We start from the raw sequence: 23,664 nt of genomic DNA, 5'->3' as shown, positions 1-23,664 counted from the left end.
TAAATGAATTACCAACCCTACCACAGGAAGGACTTTTTAAGATTAGTAAATTCTAGTCAGTGACCTAATTGTATTGTAATAGATTCATTGCAAATTAATTGGGAATATAATCAGGACTATCAGAACCTGAGAAGTAGGTTGAGAGCTCTTGCACGACAGTCTCATAACTGCACAGAACCTCTTCTGTTGGTATTTCAGAAAGCAGCGGTCAGGGTATCAGGGGCCATGCAGGTATTTCACCCAGTAATAACATCTTCTGGGAACTTATCCCAAAAGTAATGGTAGAAACAAAAGAAGTCTTAAACATAACGTTCTGTTTCAGAAATATTTCAGAATAGCAAAAACTTGGAAGCAATCCAAATGTCTAACCAAAGAAGAAAAGGTCATTAAATGATAGCATAGCCAATCAGTGGAAACTATTTGACTGTTTTAAATGTTCACTTTAGAACCGTGGGGTAAGGTAACTCTTAAGCTGTAAAACATAATATAAAATTATATGTTAATTAAATATATATACATATGGGGAAAGACATAAGGGAAAATTGAAAAATAAAAACAGTAATTTTGTTAGGGTAATGTTGAATGAATGAGTTTTTCCCTTACATCTTAATCATACTGTGTGTACGATTAACTCCAAGTAGAGCAATTCTTGACTCGTATTGGATCTGCCCTACAGATACTGATGTCAGGCCTTGTGAGTTCTGGAAATGAGACAAGCCAGAGAAGCTCTTTGCCCTCTCCAGCTTGGTAATTCAAGTTCCACTACTGATTTAAGAGCTTCTGTTTCAACTTATTAATCCTGCTAACTTTGAGATAATGAGAATATATTCTCGATTACTTTGTGTGATATTTATGAAAGTTTCATGTTTTGTTTTTTTTTTTCTTTTTCTTGGAAATTCACTTCAGAGTGAGGTTCCATTAATAGCCACGCAGTATGTTTAGATGGAAAGATAAGAGTAACGGTTCTTTTTATTTTTCTTTTACAGAAAAGAGCTGATCCTCTCTGGCACTTTAAATCCAATTAAGGACTTACATCTGGGAAAACTGGCCTTAACTAAATTTCCAAAGAGTCCAGAAACATGGATTCACAGGTGTGGTAACTTTACACTATAGGATTCTTACTTAGGATTCAGAATGCCTGGACAAAAAACACAGTGTCGGTCAGGGTCACATATTGGTTCAGAGTATGAATTCTTAAGCCGAGTTACCTACTTTTAAATCTATATGCCATCACCTGCTCTCTGTGTGATCTTCAGAAATTCAAGCCTCAGTTTTCTCATTTGTAAAACGGGAATAATAATTACACCTATTTCAGAGTTAATGGTTGGCTTTATATGAGCTAATGTATGTTAACACTGCCACAGTGCTTGGCACATATTAAATACTCAGTCGATTTTAGCTGTTAGTATTAACTCTCTGAGCGGTCATGATAGAGATGGCATTTCCATATTCAACTATAGTGAGCAACTCGGGTTGTAGAATCCATTCGGTGTGTTTCTGGTACAGACTGCCGTAGTGATGGCTGTGGTTATTAAAACTAACAAAATAAGGGCAGCTGAGGTGAACAGTGTATAGGCCACGCTGAAGTTGCTAAGATGATAATCGCAAAGGATATTTTTAGGTTAAAGGCCCGAGGCAGCCAAAATGCACGTAAAAACTCATCTCAACATCCTGGCTCTCTGAAGCATCTTGCTCTTGGGACTCCACAAAACGACTCCATTTTGACTAAAATGGGATGGTGTGGGCTTGCCGGCTGGGGTCAGTGGGGAAATTCTTTATAAAGAAGTCCATTCTCGGGGCGCCTGGGTGGCTCAGTCGGTTAAGCCGCCGACTTCAGCTCAGGTCATGATCTCGCGGTCTGTGAGTTCGAGTCCCGCGTCGGGCTCTGTGCTGGCAGCTCAGAGCCTGGAGCCTGTTTCAGATTCTGTGTCTCCCTCTCTCTGACCCTCCCCCATTCATGCTCTGTCTCTCTGTCTCAAAAATAAACAAACATTAAAAAAAAAAAAAAATTAAAAAAAAAAAAAGTCCATTCTCCGTTTACTAAGCCACTTAGAACTTTTCTTAAGTCCTGAGCATTTTTAGGATCTTAGTTCAAGGTATCTTAGCTGTGATCTTGCCTTTGGCTAGCATTGCAAATCAGCTGCTTCCACTGTGGAGTCCATGGTATTTTCTTAGTAGGAATTGGGATAACACTTCAGAGAGGCATATGAGCGTGTGTATAGAGGTTTGGAAAGGGGTGATGGCAGGGGAAGTGCATTATTGTACCAATTTATAGGTTTATCTAATATTTTATAAAACAGGCTTTTGTTGTTAAGTAAAAAGCTTCTGTTTGAAAATGACAAAATGAATTTTTATACTCAATTTCTAGTAACCTTTGGGTTGGAAAATTTTGTCTATAAGAATGCTTCTTATTGAGAAAATATTTGTAAAAACTAAAGACATTAGGTGGTTAGACATGCTTTTTTAGTGCTTTTCATTTAAATGTATGCTAATGAAAATCTTAAATAGACAAGGGGAAAATCTGTGGATAAAGACATTTTAAAATCTCCTTGATGGTTTAGCTAATTATATTGTATTTGTGTCTTTCCACATTTTCTGCTATAATAAAGAAATTCTGCTTAATGAAAGCAGTCATAATGCAGTTTCTTATTTGCAAACAAATACACATAGGGTGAGGCATGTACATATAATTAAAGATGTGAACCATGACTCCTCTTCTAGGATTTACCAGCCATTAATTAATATCCCTTCCAGGGCCACCACCACCACAACCCGGTACACACACATGTGCGTGCACGCACACACACACACACACACACACACACACCCCTTGTCTTTGCATTTCCTGGCCAGTTAGACTTTTTTGAGTTGTTATATTGGAACTAGGCAATCTCTTTTTGACACATTTTAATGCTTTAGAAAGGTTTCTCTCTCTGACCTTTCTTCCTCATCCTCTCTATCCATGGTGCTGAAGCTAATTATATCTTTAAAAATTTTTTTTACTGTTTTATTTATTTTTGAGACAGAGAGACAGAGTACGAGCAGGGGAGCGGCAGAGAGAGAGGGAGACACAGGATCTGAAGCAGGCTCCAGGCTCTGAACTGTCAGCATAGAGCCCAGTGTGGGGCTTGAACTCGTGAACCACGAGACCGTGATCTGAGCTGAAGTCAGATGCTCAACTGACTGAGCCACCCAGGCACCCCAATATATCTTTAAAAACAAATACAACAAAGTAATCCCACTGCCGCAAAATTGGGCTCATAGATAGGCATTGCACAAATGGAAATTAAGATCAAAGAAAACTGGCTGTTTTCCTCTCTGATTTATGTTCTTTCGTCGTTCTCATTCCCACATGTACCTTAACAGGCGATGGGTGCTACAACAGCTAATTCAGGAAACCTCCTTGCCTTCCTTTGTGACAAAAGGAAACTTGGGAACAATTCCTGCAGAAAGGACACAGAGACTAATACGAGAAGAGATGGAGGTCTGTGGTGAAGCAGCAGGGAGATACCCAAGCAACTATAATGCCTGGTCCCATCGCATCTGGGTTCTGCAGCATCTGGCCAAGCTAGACATCAAGGTAAGGCTGTTCCTCCAGTCTCCCTACGCACATTCCCTGTCTGCCCTTTAAATCTTCTGATAGCGGTTCCTCCTCAGAGGAACTTTTAAGGAAGAAAGTAGAGGAACTAATGGCCCAGCAGCCTGGGAAGGATCTAGCAGCTGATACCTCCAGGGAAGCCGTGGCAATTCAAAAAGTTTACATTCCTCACCAGTGCAGTTTGGCACTCTTCTGGTTAGTACGTTGGTAGAACTAACACAAGTTTAAGCAGCAAAGAAGACGGAGCATAATTCATTTTGCCCTGAAACAGGAAGAGATTATTAAGCCTTACAGAATTGGACCGGTTCTTTCTTGGTGGTCTTCCGTTCTGCGACTTGATGTGCTGAACCAGCTGGCTGCCTGTTCACCTTCTCTCCTGGGGAGGGAAAAGAAGATCTCACCTGGTGTTCCCAAACTTGGCTGAGTCTGTCAGTCACTTTAGGATTTCTGAGTCTCACCCCAGGCCTACGAAATTGGGGAAAGGACAGGATTTAAGATCGGTATTTTTCACGGGCTCAGGGAGCTTTCTGGATGCAGAGCCGGGTTGGAAGCTGTCATAGCCTAAACCTTTCAGTTTAGAAATGAGGAGATGGAAGTTTCCAGAGAATTTTAATGACTTAGGCTTGGCCACGGTTATATGACTTATTATTCATCAGACTGAGACCAGCTATCCTTTTGCTCCATCATACGTACGACAGCTGCTATTTTTCTTCGCTTCTTATGTTTTAGTGCCATAAGAATCCACGGTACTCCTCTGAAAGCTTCCCAGGCTTGAGACACCTTAAAGGGGTCAAAATACCTCGTGTGGTGCTTTGAGATTAATAGAGAAGCATTCTACAATTTTGCTCACCACCCCCTCCTACATCTCCCTTCTCAGGTTCCTGCTCCCCTCTCTGTATCCTAACCAGAGATTCCTCCAGGGTTTTTTTTAAATTCCAAGGGAATTTTAAACCAACAGTTCTGGAAAAGTAACCCCTCCCTTCCGGTTTATATTGGCTTTGTGTTTCAGAGGGGGTGTCCCTTCATGTTATTGGAGTAGAAAGAGCACAAAGACAGATTCATACTGACCTGGCTTCAGATCTTGGCCCTACTAGCCCTGTGTGGAAAGTGAGGCTTTAACGTTTCGTCTGTGAAATACCAGCTCAACTGCCTTCCTCAGTGGATTGTGAGAATTACTGGAGTTTGTGCATGTGAAGTACTGGGCACCTAATGGAGGCTCACTGAATTTTAGTTCCTGTCTTTGTTCCCCAAGGATAGAAAGCTTAGGTGAAACTGGCTACCAGTTTGCTAGATGAACTCAGTGTAATTTATTCATGAAAAAGTACTGAAACTCTTTCATTCCCAGACGCCGGCCTATATGCTGGGTGTAGCATGATGACAAAGGGAGTGCTCTCAACAAATTGAAAATCTGGTTGAGGAGACAGACATCAGCAATTACAACATGGTCTGACACTTGCCGGAGCCGAAGGAAGCACGGGGTGTGATGGGAGCCCAGAAACGGCTTCTCATCCAGGCTGGGCTGGTTGGAAACGGCTAAGGCTGTGGCCCCGTCAGGGGTCTGGTGGGGTGTGGGAGATCTGGGTCCTTATGGAGTCTGGTCATCCCAGCTCCACAGCTTGGTAGTGCGTAGGGGGTGGGGAGGGGCACAGGGAGCGTTGAAGATAAAGAAAAAGGCAGAGTCCAGGTGAGCCGAGAGGTCTTTGGAAACTTTCCTACCTTGATGTGGACCTTTTTTTTTTTTTTTTTTAAATTTTTTTTTTTTTTAACGTTTATTTATTTTTGAGACAGAGAGAGAGCATGAACAGGGGAGGGTCAGAGAGAGAGGGAGACACAGAATCGGAAGCAGGCTCCAGGCTCTGGGCTGTCAGCACAGAGCCTGACGCAGGGCTCGAACTCACAGACCGCGAGATTATGACCTGAGCCGGAGTCGGACGCTTAACCGACTGAGCCACCCAGGCGCCCCTGATGTGGACCTTTTAAAGTGGCATTCCCATAAAGTCAGGAACACGGGGCCGAGGGGAAATTCTTGGTTTCTTGACACTTTTCAGATGTTAAAGATGAGAACTCATGAGCGGTGTGTTGACTCAGCTGCCTGGGTCCAGTCCGAGGCTCACCTGGGCTGTCCACCTGCTGTGCCCTGCCCTTGACCTCGGTGCTCTTCCTGTCACCACTGCTGCTGCAGTGCTCTCTGGGGGCTGGATTTACAAAATCCCCTTTCTGCACTTAGAAACCACTGGGCCCTGCTAGGAGATCATGCCCTACTACGCTTTGTCTATTAGAGGAAGTAATCACAGAGGAATCACTGGTACCTATCAATGAGCTGGCATCTTTTTACATAGACAGTTGAAAATACTATTTTTTAAAGTGCTGGTATCCAGCATTGATAAGGGTGTGAAAACAAGCATTGTAGAAACAGGTATGATCTTACTGAAGGGTAACATGGCAGCATTTACAGACTTTACCCAAAAAGAGGCATGTTCCTTGTGATCTAGCACTTCTGCCTAAAGACGTAACGGGAGACGAGGTTCGGTGGTGTCATGATCAAAGGCTCCACTCGGTGGTCACGCAGACCCAACTTGAATCCTGACTCTGCCACCAAGTTGGCTTGTGGCCCTGGGGGAGTTTCTTTGCCTCACTAACCTTCAGTTTCCTCATCTGTAAAATGGGCATGATGGTAATCCCTACCTCATCAAGTGTTGTGAATTAAATGGGAGAATCCACATAAAGTGGCTCTCACAAGGGCTCGTACTAAGTGTTGGGTAAACACTGGCTATTATATAAAATATGAACATTTGGTATATAAAAATACTGTTTATCATAGTGAAAAACTAGAACAGTCTAACCCTCCAAAAATGACAGATTAGTTACATTGAATTATATCACAAATTGGAATATTTTGTTGGTACTAAAAGTTATATTTTGGAAGATAATCTAAAGAAAAATGCTCACTATAGGATAAGGATCTAAACTAAATATGAGATGGTCCTAATATAATTTTTAAATATATTATTAGCATTGAATGAGATTTTGAAGTGTTTGGAATACTGCTTGGCATGTTGTAACTGCTCAACCTTTATATATATCCTCACACATGATGTTACAGATATATTGCTTTGTGTTTTCTGTTACAAGCATGTATACATTTGCTGCTCAGAAAAAAAAAGAATAAAGAATTGTGAACAGTGCTAGGGTGGAATTATGAGATTTTCATTTTCTATTTTCTATTCTGATTGTGTGTTCTAAGTGGATTTAAGCAGATTTTAAAATAGTCTCATTTGTGACTGTGGGGTGAGAGGAAAGATCACGGTTTGCCAGTTTATCACTCCTAGCCAGTTGAAAGTTGATACCTTGTGTCACCTGAGAAAGCACATAGGGTCATCTCTGCAAAAAAGATACACAGATGGCCAATAAAGACCTGAAAAGATGTTCAACGTCTTAGCCATGAGGGAAAAGCAAATGAAAACCAACTAGCATGGCTAAAATGAAAAACAGCAGTTACAAGTGTTGGCACGGATGTGGAGAAATTGGAGCCCTTATACGTTGCTGGTAGGAATGTTAAATGATGCAGCCACTGTGGGAAACAGTTTGGCATGTCTTCAAAAAATTAAACCTAGAATTACCATATATGACCCTGCGGTTCCACTCTTAGGTACTTATATATACCCCAAAGAATCAAAAACATGTTCATACCAAAACTTATTACAGCAACGTTTATAACAGCATTATTCATAATAGCCCCAAAAAGGTAACAACTCAAATGTTAGATAACCGACGAGTAGATAAATGCAATGTGGTGTATCCATCCATACAATGGAATATTATGCGGCCATAAAAAAGGAGCAAAGTCCTGATACATGCCATAACATGGATGAACCTTAAAAACATTGCTGACTGAAAGAAGCCAGATTAGGAAGGCCACATACCCTATAATCCCATTTATATGACATTCAGAATAGGCAGAGCAGATTAGTGGGTGCCAGAGACTGGGGGGAATGGAGATTTAGGGGACTCCTAATAGGAATGGAAGTTGTTATGAAAGTGATGAAAATGTTCTGAAATTAGACAGCAGTGATGACTGCACAACTCAATATATACTAAAAACCACCAGTTTATTTTTTAACTTCAGAAATTGGTTCTTAAAGTACATTAGAAAGAAATCTTCAAGAATAGCTAAGAAATTGTTGAAAAAAAATGAAAATGAGGAACAGTGTATACTAGTATCTATCTAAATGTTTATAAAAAGAGACTAATCTTGGTACTACTCAGTAATTAACACACTAATGGAAAATATAAGGCCCAGAAGCAAATCCCAATACATAATGTGTACAAATTTCATTGAAATATGGAATTTCACATAACTGGAAAAAGGATTCTTTGTTCAATCTGTGATGATGATTAAGATTGACCTTTTAGCAAATACTTGTCAGGTTTTAATATCATATACCAAACTGAACTCTAAATGAAATAAAAACTTACCTGAAGGAAAAAAACGGAATTAAAAAAATCAGTTGCAGTAATATAGTAAGAAAGATATTTTTTTAAAAAAGAAAGATATTTATAACATAGGGACCTAATACCTTTATAAAGATCTCTTAAAGACTTGTAAGAAAAATTAAGGACTGGGGCGCCTGGGTGGCGCAGTCGGTTAAGCGTCCGACTTCAGCCAGGTCACGATCTCGCGGTCCGTGAGTTCGAGCCCCGCGTCAGGCTCTGGGCTGATGGCTCAGAGCCTGGAGCCTGTTTCTGATTCTGTGTCTCCCTCTCTCTCTGCCCCTCCCCCGTTCATGCTCTGTCTCTCTCTGTCCCAAAAATAAATAAAAAAAAAAAAAAAAAAAAAAAAAAAAAAAAAATTAAGGACTATCACAAATAGTAAATTAGGCAGTTCTATAAAAGAGAGAATTAGGCAAAATAGGCAGTTTGCATAAGAAGACACAGGAAGAAGAAGAGAATAAAATAAATATCTAGCCTTAATGGTAAAAGGAAATGCAAATTAAAATGACATGATTTTCCACTTATTAAATTAGTGAATATTAAAGTACTAGTAAGGAATTTAAGAAATATTTAACATGTTCTTCCAGTAGGAATATAAATTACACAGCCCCTCTGGAGGGCACTTTGACAATATATATGAAGAACTTTAAAAAATGTTTCTCACTGTTCCAGTAAATATACTTCTAGAAATTTCTCCTAAGTAAATAAGTTGTGCACATAGACTTTATATATATGTGTGTTCAAAAGAGTGTTACTTATACAAGAGTGGAAACAAAATGAGCGAATGGTTAAATTGTGATAATCTTGGGGCGCCTGGGTGGCTCAGTCGGTTAAGCGTCCGACTTCGGCTCAGGTCACGATCTCGCGGTCCGTGAGTTCGAGCCCCGCGTCGGGCTCTGTGCTGACGGCTCAGAGCCTGGAGCCTGTTTCAGATTCTGTGTCTCCCTCTCTCTGACCCTCCCCCGTTCATGCTCTGTCTCTCTCCATCTCAAAAATAAATAAACGTTAAAAAAAAAAAATTTTAAAAAAAAAATAAATAAATAAATTGTGATAATCTTTAGGATGAAATATCATGCAAAAGTTTAAAATTATAGAGTAATATTTAATGACATGGTATATGTATATAATTTAGTGGAATGAAATCAGAATAAAAGAGTATCCCAAGTCTGTGTTAAAAATAAACTGCGCACATGCATGCATAGAGAAAAGCTGAAAGACTGGTGATAGGCCAGAATGTTAAGAGTAGTTTTCTCTGGCCAATAAGGTGATGAATGATTCTTTTTGCTTTTTTTGTATTCTGTATTTTTGAAATGTTCTAGAATGATGATTTTGTGTCACTCATAATCAGAAAATAACCACATGTATTTTTAAAAATTTATAGGGCAGATAGCTTATATATATATATATATATATATATATATATATATATACACACACACACACACACACACACACACACACACACACACACACATTTTTGATTTTAATTTTAGGATTGTTACCTGTTATCCTTCTGGGTCATAGCCCTGCTACTGTGGTTTTCTTGTAGCTATTTATTCACTCATTCATTTTTATAAGGAGTGCTGAAAAAGAATAGTAATATGTAAATTACACCATCTATAGGTCATTGATTCTGTCAGTATCTTACATTTAAGCCATATCTCTATGCAGTGTCTTTAAGATCATTTTTTTTTTTGTAACATTCATTTTTGAAAGGCAGAGACAGGGTGCGAATGGGAAAGGGGCAGAGAGAGAGGGAGACACAGAATTCGAAGCAGGCTCTAGGCTCCAAGCTGTCAGCACAGAGCCCGATGCAGGGCTCAAACTCATGGACTGCAAGATCATGACCTGAGACAAAGTCGGCCCTTTAACCGACTGAGCCACTCAGGCGCCCCAAGATCACTTTAAAAGTAATGGCTGTCGCTTTAAAAAGTCATTGCTTATATCTCTCAACCTTTTTATTCTAGTAAAAAAAAATGCCCTGAAATTCCTGTTAAAGTTTCTTTTCTAGTTTAATATGCCTCTTAAATATATCAAGGGAAAAGAACACAGTGAATTTTTCTCCTAAAAAGTCTGTTAAAAATTTTTTTTTAAATTTTTTTAATGTTTTGGTTTTGAGAGAGAGAGCACACATGCAAGTGGGGGAGGGGCAGAGAGAGAGGGAGACAAAAAATCTGAAGCAGGCTCCAGGCCATCAGCACAGAGCCCGACATGGGGCTCGAACCCATGAACCGTGAGATTATGACTTGAGCCGAAGTCGGACGCTTAACTGACTGAGCCACCCAGGCCCCCCAAAAAGTCTGAGAAATATCTTTAAAGGAATTAAATTGATACTGTTGAAAATCTTTCATGTCTGTGCTATTTTTTGTCTCAAAATTACAAAAAAAAATTAAAATTTTTGTGTATAGAAATATGCAGTAAGAAATAATCTAAAGGTTTTTCACATTATGTAAATTCCTTTTAAACATGTTTCGTACTCTTCAATCAATATTAAGAAGCCCTACCAAAATTAGAAATCTGGTGTATTGTAGCCTAAATGTTCTGCAGGTTAATTCTTCAAAAATGTAACAACCTTAAGGTTAGTATGTATTTTTCTAAGGTAGAAGTTTATCTGGTGCTATTTTGTGCACTATTTTAATCAAATGAACAGTCTTGTTTTCCATTTCTCAGAGATTCGCCAGTTCTGGAAACAAACTTATTTGGCTTCAAATAAACTGTTTAGAACTTAAAGGAGATGTTTAAAACATTTCACGGATATAAATGTGCTGTCCTAGCTGGGAGTCATCTTGCCCCTCTGTACTGGTCACTTAATTCCTTAAATTGTTCACTTATAAAATACTTAGATGTCCACTCTGAGGCCACTGGGTATAGAATGACGGAAACAGCAGTTAGGAGTGACAATCTTTCAAACAACTTTTAGAGTTTAGTGAGGATGAAAAGATGTACAGTAAGTTCTGTAATATATATGGGAGAACACACGGAAACTGTGGAGGTTCAGAAGAGGGAGAAATTTCTTCTAGGGAAGAAAGGGCATGTGAGAAATGGAGCGGTGGTCTTGGTGCAGGAGGAGGAGTTTACCTGGGGCCCTTGACGAGCAGGTGAGGAGGAGCCCTTTGGCTTTGTGCGGTAGCTGCCATTCCCTGCTGAGAAGTCTATGTCTTTTTTCTTGAGCTGATCTGAAAATCCTCTGATGGAACGGGGCACGCCCTCAATATGGCTTTCACTGATCGAAACCCACTTGCGTTTGCTACTTGTACAAGACAGTGCCAAATAACGTATTTTTTCATAACTGCTGGCTTTTCTTTTTATCATTCCATTCGAAATTGCTTAGTTTGCAGGATTGATAATACGCAGGCTTTAACAATTCACTGCTGAATTTTGTTTCATCCACTTAACAAAATCATTTATCATTGATACGAATTGAGTTTGACATGAACAGTGAAAATTATGAGCTCTTGGAAATTCCTATTTTTCATGCATCATGTTTTTTGCACTAAGCCCTTAGAATTAGGTAGTGAACAAAACTGACATGCTCTGTGCCCTCATGGCACTTACATAGTGAAGAACAAATCACTACCTTGAGTCAATTGTTCAATAAATACTAAGTTAAATATTCTAGTGTTGGTTAAAGGTTAAAGTTCACCTCAAAGTAACCTCTGAATTTATATTTTCTCTTCAACATCAGCATTCTTGTAAATAATCACCCTAATGTTCATCATTATTCTAGAATTTGGCTTTTCTGTGGGTGTGCCAATCAGAATGTGATTGATCAAGGTCCAGGGAAAGAATGACAAGTCTTAAATTCTGTGGTGTATATAAAAAAATCTCTTATTTATCAGGGAAAGGGGGAAACTAGCCTTTACCGAGCTTCCACTAAGTTGACAGCACTGTGTTGGACATTGTATACAAAGTATTGGTAGAAACAATTGTTACCAGAAAAACAAGGAACAAATCAAAGAAATCCAAGGCGTTAATGGAGAAGAAAAGCCTTTGGCTATTCCACTTCTCACTTCCCTTTTTTCTTCCTACAAGATTCTTCTTGATGAACTGTCTTCTACTAAACACTGGGCATCCATGCACGTTTCAGACCACAGTGGATTTCACTACCGCCAGTTTTTGTTAAAGTCTTTGATTAGCCAAACTGTGATAGATGGTTCTGTATTGGAGCAAAACCCTCTGAGAAGTGAGCCAGCTCTGGTTCTTGCAAAAGATGAAGCAGCAGCAGCTTCAACAGAGGAAGCAAGGATAAATCTTCCCCATCTTCTCGAAGACGAAGTTGAATTCAGCACTGATCTTATTGATTCCTACCCAGGACATGAAACCCTTTGGTGCCACAGGTAAGAGAAGGGAAAAATCCGCTTTCTGCATGAAACCACATGTCTTCCTGAGAGCTGTAGAAGGTCCTACATCGTAGGCCTGCCTTCTGGAGTAAATTTGGTAATCTGATTGTGGAGCTTTGCCTGAGTTCAGAGGAGTTTTCGTTACCACATCCTCATGATCTTCAATAAGAAGTTCCTCATGCAGACCTTTGTCTAATGCTTAGATGGTGGCATTCAACCTTGACTGTGCAACAGCTGTGTTACTTCCAAACTGAAAACAAAAGTTTCTAGACTCCCTCCTTGGAGATCCTGATACTTGTAGCATGTGTGGGGTGGAAGACTGCCATCTAGTCTTCAAAAACACAATGCAAAGAAACTTAGCAGGTACATTCTGATGCAGAGTGGGGTGTAGACCATTGATCAGACTGTTGATTGGACCTTGAGAATAGTTAAGCTTATTGAAGGTCTGCAAATTAACGTTCCTTAAGTAATAAACTCTTGACACTGGTTGGGGTTTTTTTGTTTTTGTTTTTTGGTTTTTTTTTTTAAAGTAAGGTGTACTTCGGGAGCAGGGCAGAATTATTAGGAAGGAGTGAAAGAGGATTAGCAACCTCATAACCTGAGTTCTGAGTACATTTGACAGCCAAGTAACTTTCATGTTGGAAGGAAGTCCAGGTATGGGAACCCCCTGATTGGTTCTTTTTTGAAGCATCTCTGTCTCTATAAATGCGGATTCTGCTTCAGCCTATAGGATTCTACTTGTAGACGAAGGACTTGCTGTGCCAAGCAGGAGATAGGCGTTTTACATATTTGTATGTTTTTAAACTTGTTGAGATTTGCCGCCTTTTGAGGAGACATGTTCAGCTGCTCCTCCATGCTAAGTACATTTAGAAGATGGGAGACCATCTACCCTCTTTGGCAGCTTCCTAAATTCCTTTTTCTCATACTAAAGAGACACTCTTACTCCACATTTTCTAGAGACAAGATAGATACTAACCTCCATGTCATTGGGGTGTTACAGATTTTTTTGTTGCTATTTTATATTTAGGTACATCAGTAGCAAGGTTGAGAAAATTTTAAAATTATATTTGTGTTGAAGAGATAGCTAGATTAACAGAGTAGAAGCTTTGTATAAAAATTATTTGAAGTTTGGGGTGGGGCATGGGGAAAAGAGACAGTTGGGATGGCCTGGATGTTATACAGGCCAGTTTTCTACTACTGAGCCATTGCCCTTAGGCACCTTATCTGTCCTTTGAGTTTTATCCTCTATAAAATGGGTGAATTATACGCTCCCTGTCTACTCCAGAATATGCTGGGGAAATGGACAGAATTAACTTTTCAGAGCTTAGAGTTGCTAATATGAATAATGAGATATCCCTGCTTCAGGGATATTTAATGAGACTATAGTTATAGTGACAGATTTCAGGGAAAGTTAAGTTGGTTTTTAGATAATAAGACCTGTTCTTATTAAAGGAAATTAAAGGAAATTAACAGAAGTTAATTCACTTCTGTTTTAGGATATCAGTGAAGTTAATTTTTGGTTCTGTTTTTTGTTGTTGTTGTTGTTGCTTTTTTTTTTATAGCAGAGATTGGGCTACGACCTATTTTCTAATTTCCGATTGTAGTTACAAAGAGTAACAATGCCAGGTGATTGCCATCATCTCAGTCGGTGGTATTAAAAATCCTTTGGGGGTCGTATTATTCTTTCTCACAGTCCAGTAATCTGGGCTTGTAAGACTCTGGTCTAAGTATGCAGAGACTTCAGGGTAACTACTCCACCTCCTTCCTCCAGGTAACTCAGGGTTACCACGGGAGCCATGAACTGAGTACAGTATGTTTTAAAATTATCAGCTTTTTTTTTTTTTCCTAAAAAGCTTGACTTTGTGATATGAGTTTTCTGTATTCTCTCCCCCTCCTCTTTCACAGGCGGCATATTTTCTACCTTCAGCATCACTTATGTGGTAGGTTTCCTCACAGTGTGACCCCACTGTCACCTGCAGACAGCCCTGGGGGAACTTCGAGTGACTTGCACCTCATCCCAGGAGGCCCCCACATGTCTCAGGCCATGGAGGTGGATGGGCTGAATGACTCTAGCAAGCAAGGCTATTCCCAGGAAACCAAACGCCTGAAGCGGACCCCAGCTCCAGACTCTCGGGGCCTGGAGATGGAGCATAGGTTCATCGATCAAGTATTGTCCACCTGCCGGAACGTAGAGCAGGCCAGGTTTGCCAGTGCCTACCGGAAGTGGCTGGTTACGCTGAGTCAGTGAGAGAGGTGGATTAGTCCTGCAAGGCTCCCCCTTTCAGTGCAATATTGCTTTCCTTTCTTACATAGTCGCATGAATTGTTTGCTGGTATGTGTTCTTCATCTTTAGGTTAAAAGTCCATAGTAAATCTTTAATTTTATTTATTTTGTTAAGAACTGGCATTCCTTTGGGGATAAAATAACTGTGTAGTTTCTTCCTGCTAAACAGTGAGTCTTAATTTTTTTCTTCTTCTCATCCTTTATATTTCTATATGTGAAGCTTCTTCTCATTTGGTTCTTCTAATCGGTTCACAGACACATCTACCCACCTCAGTGCAGTTGCTTGCTGTATAGGCTAGTTTTTTTCAATTAAAATTTTAAGTTGTAGTTCAGCCTTAGAATAGTACAAGCTCAAAATTACTCCATATAATTACTGCTTTGAGAATCAAATGGCCAGATAGATGGGATTTGCAAAAATATAAATCATGTCTCTTTCTCGACTCAAGTTATCGACCAGTGTAACCAAAGTCAGAAGTATTGGAATTTATATAAAAAACATGCTTCCAATGTGTAATCCATTTTAAAGTGGTTATTTTAAAAGAAAAACTGATTTTAAGAGTTTATGTAATTGCAGTACTGGGAATTATTTTTATTACTAGTTTTGATAGATTCTTTTTACCTCAAATTTGGTATGGGCCAAAAACACTCACATTAGCCCTTACATAAACCTTTTTTTTTTAACCTGGAATGCCATTTTCAGTTATTACTACTTGTTTTCCTTTTAAATTCACCATGAAAAGTGAAATATGCATGGAAATGTATCCATAAACAATCTTCCTTTGTAAAAATTTAAGTTCTTGAGGATACACTTAAACCACACAATTTTTATGAAGTGGTTATTACAAATTTGCTGGCAAAAGCCAGGGGGAAAGAATAGATTTTGAAGGTTAGGTCTTCAATCTTTATTTAAAAAAATAAAACAACTTAAAGACTTTGATACTAAACTTATCAGGGATGAGGTACCAAAGTAGCCACCGAACAGCTGTATCTTATTTCTCAGTAATAAGGGCTGGGTTCTTCAGGTCTGTGGGAAAAGGGCCGGCTAATGTTTACTTTCTGAATACGTTTCCCCGCTTTGTAAATGGTCTGTGTTTGTTCTTTCCTTTCCACTTATCTCTTGTTCATTTTCCCAGTCCCTTCCGTATTTTTTGACACTTTCACTTTCGTATGTTTTTCCTTACTTGTCTAATTTTAAGGATGTGTTCTGAAGACATTCTCCGTCCTCTTTCCACCGAATCTCATACCCCATTAAACACACAGACACACACAATATTCACAGGAACTGCCCTTTAAAAGGTCCCCTAATGATGGAAACCTCCTGTTGTCCTGTGTGTGTGTGTGTAGGATGCCACACTGCAGAAGTAAGTGACTGCCGTGCTTTGCTTGTTTTTTTTACTTGCTAGGTCACCTTTAGGGTGAGGGGACAGATGTAAAGGCAGACTTCTCCTAGTATATATTATCGAAGCCTTGGGCTTGAGCGAGGCACACTGCCTTAAGCTTAGGAAAAGAGCAAGTTCTTTATTTGTGCATCATGATTTTGTTGAGCAGCCAACTGTCAGGGGAGACTTGAGAATACCAGAAAAACTGTCCAGCCTGGCCCTTGTAGACAGAATCTGCTTTTCTCTCTTGGGGCAAAATTTCATAGTATTTAGGTAAGAAAATAATTGCCATTATGAACATAATCCCATGGCCCTTTGTCTACAAATACCTCAAGGTCTACCTAGACCTCTGTGGATAAAACCATTAGTTGATGATTTTCTCTACCTGCAGGGGATAGTGGGGAGACTACACAGAGATGACAGGAGAGATTCAGCCCATTCCACTGGATACATGTTGCCAGACCCTGGCCTCACTCAGTATTCCCTTCCAGGCATCATCTTCAGTATCCCAAGTAATAGGGCTTCTTCTGCTTTGATGTGAGAGTGTGAGGACAGGAGTATAGACCGTCCCCTGTGAACCAGCGGCTCCGCGCCTTTCTTACCCTCCATACAGTACCCTGCCCACCCTTGATGTTATCTGCCTTCATGTGTTTTAAGGCCCTTCATACACGCTCTTATGAAGCCATGCAGTCCTTTACGATATCTCGGTCTCTTCTTCCTAATAAAGTTTTGAGTAGGCAGTAAAAACACAAACATCCGAAGGATACTTCGCGTTTGTGACTTTCGTGTGCTACTTTATTTCTAACGTTTGCATTTTTCAAGTGTTGATTCACAGAAAAACCTAGCATTGCCCCATATGGTTGTGTTTTTTTCCTAAATGGTTGACATCTAAACTCATTAGCTGTAGCATGGTAGTATCTCTTTGAGTGAATAAGTTCATGCTGTGGAAAGGATGTATCTTTTCAGGGACTTGTTAGTCTTTACCTTTTTTTCTATAAATATCCTTGTTGAAAGAAAAAGATAGTTTAGATTGATTGACACATTTCATCAAACTTTCATTAGGAGAATAGTCAGCCATCATACTGTCCTGTGGATCAAGAATACTACTGACAAGCCAAAAGCAATAAGATGTGTAAATACCTCCACACCACCTTCCTCCCCAGCCCCACCTTTTTTTAAGTATACCTGTTTTGGTAATTTGGTGTTCCCAGATTCTACTGTGTGCCTTGCACATAGCGAGGACTTATCAAATGTTTATCAAAATAATAAATGATTCACTGAAGAAGGGAAAGATTGATCATGAGTAATGGATAGAATGAGTTATGATTGAGAAATTGATAAGTTAGAGCAATGGATTGTGAATGAATGTTACATTCTAGCCTCATGATACTACAGGTGAGCTGTTACATATAGAATAAGTTAATTTAGATGATTCTTCTTCATTTAACAACCTTGTTTAAGCTGTTAAATCCCAGCCAAGAAATGCAGCTCTATGATTATGAATTAACTGTACTTTAATATATATTAAAAATTCATAGAACAAAGCTCGTTTGCATTAAGAACACCACTTTCTGTTCATTTATGGTATTGGAGGACAGATCTTGGCAACAGAGCCAGAGACTCTTTGGGGCATTTGAAGGAATTCTTTGATTTCAAAGACTTGTTGACTTGTATTTGTGCAAGGATAGTCATTTTATGCTTCTCCTTTTCTCCTCCCCAGCTTGAACTATAGACCTTTTAGGTATTTCTTAAACCTGTGTGAGTCATTTTCTTTTTCTCTTATTAGGTTTAAGGATTAGATACCTGTTAATGTCCCCTTTTTCTTTTCCAGGTTTTAGCATTTTTGTTACGTCTTTGGAAACTCTGGGCCCAGACTCTCAGTCATATCCCTTATTCCTATGGTACGGTTCTGATTAAAGGCTTCATTATTAATAGGATTAAATGTATACATGTTGTCACTAAAAGCCATTTAAATCTTCAGATAAGGGCTTATGTGACACAAGATATGAAAACAAAAGTTCCTTGACTTTTACGTGGCAGTTTGTAGGAAAGCATTTATGGTGGTAGACTGTGTGATTTAGATGAATTCAGGTCGTCATGTGAATTTATGCTTGTTATATAAAGAGAACTTTTAATATTGTTGAGAACAAGTTACCATTAGTAATTTTCTGTAGCACAAGATAGTATTTGACATGGGCTAAATATTAATTTAGGAGTACAGCTGTCACTTACTATACAATAGTCTAATCTGTATCTTAGTCCCTCTTAATTACAGAAGATACTAAAGGTTTAGTTATAAAAGAAAATAACATATATTCTTTGCAAAGCTTTTGTAAGCTTACAGTTATTTTGTTACTAGTAAATCAAATTTTAGAACTTTCAGATATTTAAAATATGCTACGGAATTCAAACAGCACCATTAAAAACTTTTGACTTCTGAGTGAACTTCTCCAGGAGAACGGTGCAGCCCCTGGCACTTTGCATGCTGCTGCCTCCCCATGCCTAGATGCACTCTTACTGTGCTCCTGTGTACTGGAGAAGTCTGGAGGCACAGCAAGGTGGAGACATGCGCTGGCATGCAGGCAGCGAGCAGGAAAGAAAATCAGCCCTGAAAATCCTACTTGTCACACAGTGTCTTTGAAACAATAGCTATATATACCTTGTTAATTTGAGTGCCTTTCTTATTTCTGGAGGGAGCAAGATTAATGTTTAGGGAGAAAACAAAGGACAGAATTTTTATCAAACAGTTGATTGTAACTCATTTTATTTATTCCAGTTGCTAGACACGGTCCCGTGGAGTTTTTTTATCCATTCATGACATACTGATATGAGCAGGTAGGATGCTTCGGTTTGTATTTCTTAGTTAGCATTTTTAAGCGCCCTGCCAAGAAGAATTAGTTCTTTCCCTGTGACAACTAACTTTTTGGGGATTGGAGGTATTTAGAGGACAGCGTGTGGATAATTACAGGTTAGTCCCAAACCTGTGCAGCCCATGTTCAAGGGAAACAGTGGCACTGTGCCTGAAAAGAAAGGCCGTATGATTGTCGTAAATGAATCCTTTGCCTCACTTTAAGGGTTTTAAGAATTCCCTCCCAAATTCTGTGTTGGAGGAAAAGAAGTAAATAGATGAAATTTAAAATACGGCATTTTATATATTTGGTTACAGGAGAGGGGAGGGATAGAGAGTCCATATTTCAAGATTGCAGATAACTTTTAATTGTAATTTCATAAAAATATACAGCTAAAGATTCCAAAGTGCTTTTCAGAGGACTATTGAATAATATATTCCTAAATGGCAGCAATATGTCGTAGTTCATAGTGGAGACAGAAAACCATTGTGTCAGTTGTAGGTTGTGTGTGTGTGTGTGTGTGCGCGCGCGTGCACACGCACGCGCGCTTGCATCGCAGGAGGCACCTCTGGCTCTCAACCTGGACATCTGTATTCTCGTTAGGTTATGTTAAGACTGTAAAACCAAACTCTGTGCTAAAAAAAAATAGAGAGGAGTAGCTTAGTCTGCTGATGAACCTTTGTGCTTCCAAGAATATTAGCTCTTATAGGTTGTGCTTTTTGGACAATAATATGGTCCACAAGGCTGACCCTGGCATTCTTTTATTAATCTGTTATTCCTCAGGGTGTAGAAGATTTAGTAAATTTAGGACAAAATTTTATATTCAGTGGCAAAAAAGAAAAGGCAAAAGTATGCTAAATATATTACTAGCTCTTAAAACTTTAGTGTAGATAGTATTTTTTATAAACCCCTACCAGTGCAGTAGCTCATAGGCGCTCTGTGCCTGCCTCACTCTTCACCTCGCTGCTTCAGTCCCTACGGCTCTATTATGAATGTTCTCTTACGTCTTCTACGGAAACAGTTTCTGTAATGTATTGTTTTCCACGTTGGGCAGAGGTGGGGGTGTTTCAGTTGACATCATTTTGTTTCTGGAAATCCTGTTCAGGAAATGATTACCGTTCGTTTTCAAACTGACAACTGTTTTGCCTCCTAAAACCTCACTTTCCCTGAAAGAGTGTTCTGTGTGCAGACCCCGTATGTGTTCAGTACATTGCATGATGCCTCACGCCTTGTAGGAATCCAACGGGGCGCAATCGTTAAAGGCTAGAAAGTGAAAACTAGCCTCCCTCTGTCTCGGCACCATTGCCCACATGCGTGGCTTCAGGAGAAATCCAGTATTGTGCGGAAGGTACATAATTAGCTTCAAACCATGCAAGGCAAGATACACAGCTGCATCACATTGTAAGTGAAATTTTGATACTTTTAAGGCATATATATGTGTGTGTTCACATATATGTATGTATATATGTTTAAACAAGATTTGGAACTTGAATTTATATAGTGATTTTACAGAGAATTTTATTTAAAGGGTTTTTATTTTCATATTTGCTTAAAGTGCTCCTATTTAAAAGCAGTTTTCTTTATTAAACCAGCCCCCTTAAGCAAAGTTGGAAACCTAACACAAGTGCCATTTGCCTGAATTAACCAGATATTTGTGTAAAATGTTTATTTTTGTCTTTGGATGCTTATGCACCATGACATTCTGGCTTTTCTTCCATACCTTTAGGGAATCAGCCTTAATTTTATGTATGGCCATCACTTTCCTCAAAGTACTATGCAGCTTACTTCAAATGTTTATTTATCTTTATAAAGTGATCAGTAATACATATTGAGATTTTTTTTCATGTCCTGGGGTGAACAGTTTCACACGTTCAGATAGTGACTCATAAAGCATTTTGTCAGAAGTGCTCAAATATTATCTTCCCTCACCAGTGTCATCTTGCATTTGAAGCAGGTACTTTTTCTTAGTGGTTAAAGAATGAGTGTAGACTGAGTGCAGTCATAGTAGGTGCTCAATAAATATTTAGTCAGTTATTGATCTCATGGCAAATTAACAGCTTTCGGAGAGGAAACTTGTTATCTTTTCACGGAGGAGCATATTTTTAAAGCAATATATGTTTGAAACTGAAAAAATTACATCATTTGGCATCAATTACTACGCTTATTTAGGCTGGAGTTAGTAACATGCAATAAATGTACTGTTTGTGTAGAACACGGTCTGAAGATAGGAGATGGGGAAAGTTTATTAAGCAGCATCTTTTTGTGCACGGCACATTAATAAATGTGATTAAATGTCTTAATAGGCTGCCAAACTCAAGAGAGAGAGAATTACTGTAGACGCCTACAGTCGGTTTCTCTGTTGGTGTACCTGGTGTTACCTGGCTTAGGTTCTATTTATTTCTTCTTAAAACTTGGTTGCTTTCCAGTGTCTTCAAAGTGGTAATGGTAAAATACAGAATTATATTAAATAACTTCTCCTTGTTTTCTCAGAACATCTTTAATATGAGGGAGAAATTTTTATGAAAGATACAGTAGTTTCAGAATCTGCTCATTTGTGACTTTCAGAGCATCGTTGACAGAGCTTACTCAGTGTAAACAGATTTAAACAGTTGAAGAACAAACATTCCAGCCTGAGCTGTGAGGAACAGAGTGTGTAATACAAGTGTAATTAGGCATCGCCTCCTGGCGAGGTTCTTGATGCATGACTGTGATGCTGGCCTCTGACTGTGGTGACCGCTCAGTATTATATTTTGGTGGTGTTCCTGGGAGAATAATGAAATGTGTGCTAGATTAATTTGTATTTGAGATGGACACAATAAAAGATGATGTGGTATCAATATGCCAGGGATTTATACACACTATTACTGAAATTTTTTTAAAAAAGAGGAGGGGAAGAAAATGACAAAAGGTCAGTGATATTTTTTAATAGCCTCTAAGAAAGTTTTTTTTTTTTTTTTTTTTTAAGTCCAAGTCTCTTAGACACTAAGCAGTTGCAAACCTTATTTAACACTGTGGGACTTTAAGGGATAGTTCTCAGATACTGTCTGCTGTTAGAATTGACGATGTGTGTGAATTTTACATTGCTTGCAGATTTTCCAAAAAATGGAGTATTTAAGTTGCAGTTTAATGATTTTTAAAGATTTTCTTGTAGGTCGTGGTTCAGTGGACAAGTTACATATATGATCTGTGGTGCAAGGTCAGATCCTGGGCATTAAAGATAAGTTTGGCTACCTTAATTTTACTGAAGATACTAATCGTTTCCCTCTGATTGCACTGTTATTTTTTTTTTTTTTAACTATTTTCCTCTGTGTTCCAGTCTGCATTGAAGTTCCTTTAGCTCTCACAATACATAGTAATTGACATTTCTTAAGGATTATTTTGTGAATTCGTTTTACACTTAAAATGTGTATCTTGCAGAGGGATAAAAATTAATTTTGCAGTAAAGTATGTGCAGAGTGTGCTTACAGTATCCTGGGAGTTCGTACTCCAGATTACTTAAAGTGGGATGCTAAATTCTAAGGCTAATAAGCGACTGTAGACTATCTGTATGAGCACTGTCCAGTAGGAAGAAATGGGAGCCACATATGTAATTTTTAATTTTCTAGCAGGCACATTAAAAAAGAAACCCATGACATTAACTTAACTATTTTAATTAACCCAATATATTAAAAATATTTCACTATGTAATCAGTATACAAAATTATGGAGATATTTTGCTTCCCCCCCCCCCCCCATAGTAAGTTTCTAAAATTCATTGTGTATTTTGCACTCACAGTGCCTGTCAGTTCTGACTAGCTACTTTGTAAGTGCTCAAATAGCCATGTGTGGCTAAGGGCTGCTATATCGGACGGTGCAGGTTCATAGGGTACAAAATTTGACTTTATTTTAAATTGGGGAGATGGTGAGGTAGGCATGAAATTATGGTACTTTAAAAATTAGTATACTTAGAAAAGTATCTAATACAATTATCCACATTGTCTGCATTTTAAATTTGCTGTAGCAGTAGCTCAATCTGTTCCAATTTGCCAAGCATTATCTAAGGAGGAAGAAATTCCATGCCATGTAAAATACCATGATATGCTCATTATAACAACACATTATTAACACATTTTTCAATGTGTTCACTAAATTCTGTCCTGTTTCTTCAAAATAATAGCTTAAATTGCATGTTAATTGTGTATCTGTACTTGTTTTGTTTTTATATTATTCTTATAATAATGTGTACTAACAGACAGCCCTAGGATTCTAATCTTCCTATGCATCTGTCTTCCAGTACTTACTGGTACACTTACTAAGTTGTTACAAGTGGCAGAAAAGTAGAATGAACCATCGTTTTGTTTTTTTTTTCATTAGATTGTTTTTATCATGTGATCATGTACCAAGCCAGCTATAAATTATTGTATTTCTGTAGAATATGAAAAATAGTGTTTATGTCTTAACTTTGCTAAATGTTTGCAATTTCTAAGTAAACTTTTCATCTCCTAAGATGAGTGAAAGTGTGCTTTTATTTTTGCTTGCTTTGGTGGTGGTGTTTTATATTTTTTAATTTTTAATGTTTATTTTTGAGAGAGAGACAATGGGAGCAGGGGAGAGGCAGAGAGAGAGGGAGACACAGAATCTGAAGCAGGCTCCAGGCTCTGAGCTGTCAGCACAGAGCCCGATGAGGGGCTCGAACTCACAAACCATGAGGTCATGACCTGAGCCAATGTCAGACGCCTAACCGA

General features: G+C 38.7%; 1 protein-coding gene across 7 annotated transcripts in view; it reads left to right on the top strand.

Annotated features, from left to right (window-relative positions):
- Nucleotides 1–23,425, top strand: part of PTAR1 (protein prenyltransferase alpha subunit repeat containing 1) — a 50,631-nt gene extending 27,206 nt beyond the window's left edge. For 4 of the 7 annotated variants that reach the window (XM_042963427.1, XM_042963429.1, XM_042963430.1 and 1 more), the window contains 4 exons: nt 987–1,091; nt 3,367–3,580; nt 12,122–12,426; nt 14,335–23,425. In XM_042963427.1, coding sequence (XP_042819361.1) covers nt 987–1,091; nt 3,367–3,580; nt 12,122–12,426; nt 14,335–14,677 — 967 coding nt within the window. In that variant the 3' untranslated portion in view covers nt 14,678–23,425. Of the gene's footprint in view, nt 1–986; nt 1,092–3,366; nt 3,581–4,607; nt 5,328–12,121; nt 12,427–14,334 lie in introns of those variants that run through there. The other 3 variants (XR_006210325.1, XM_042963431.1, XM_042963432.1) reach the window with 3 other exon arrangements.
- The last annotated feature ends 239 nt before the right edge of the window (nt 23,426–23,664 follow it).

This window comes from Panthera tigris, chromosome D4 (genome assembly GCF_018350195.1).
Source record: "Panthera tigris isolate Pti1 chromosome D4, P.tigris_Pti1_mat1.1, whole genome shotgun sequence".
In the NCBI taxonomy this organism is placed as follows: domain Eukaryota; kingdom Metazoa; phylum Chordata; class Mammalia; order Carnivora; family Felidae; genus Panthera; species Panthera tigris.
This window is presented reverse-complemented; position numbering and strand designations above follow the sequence as displayed.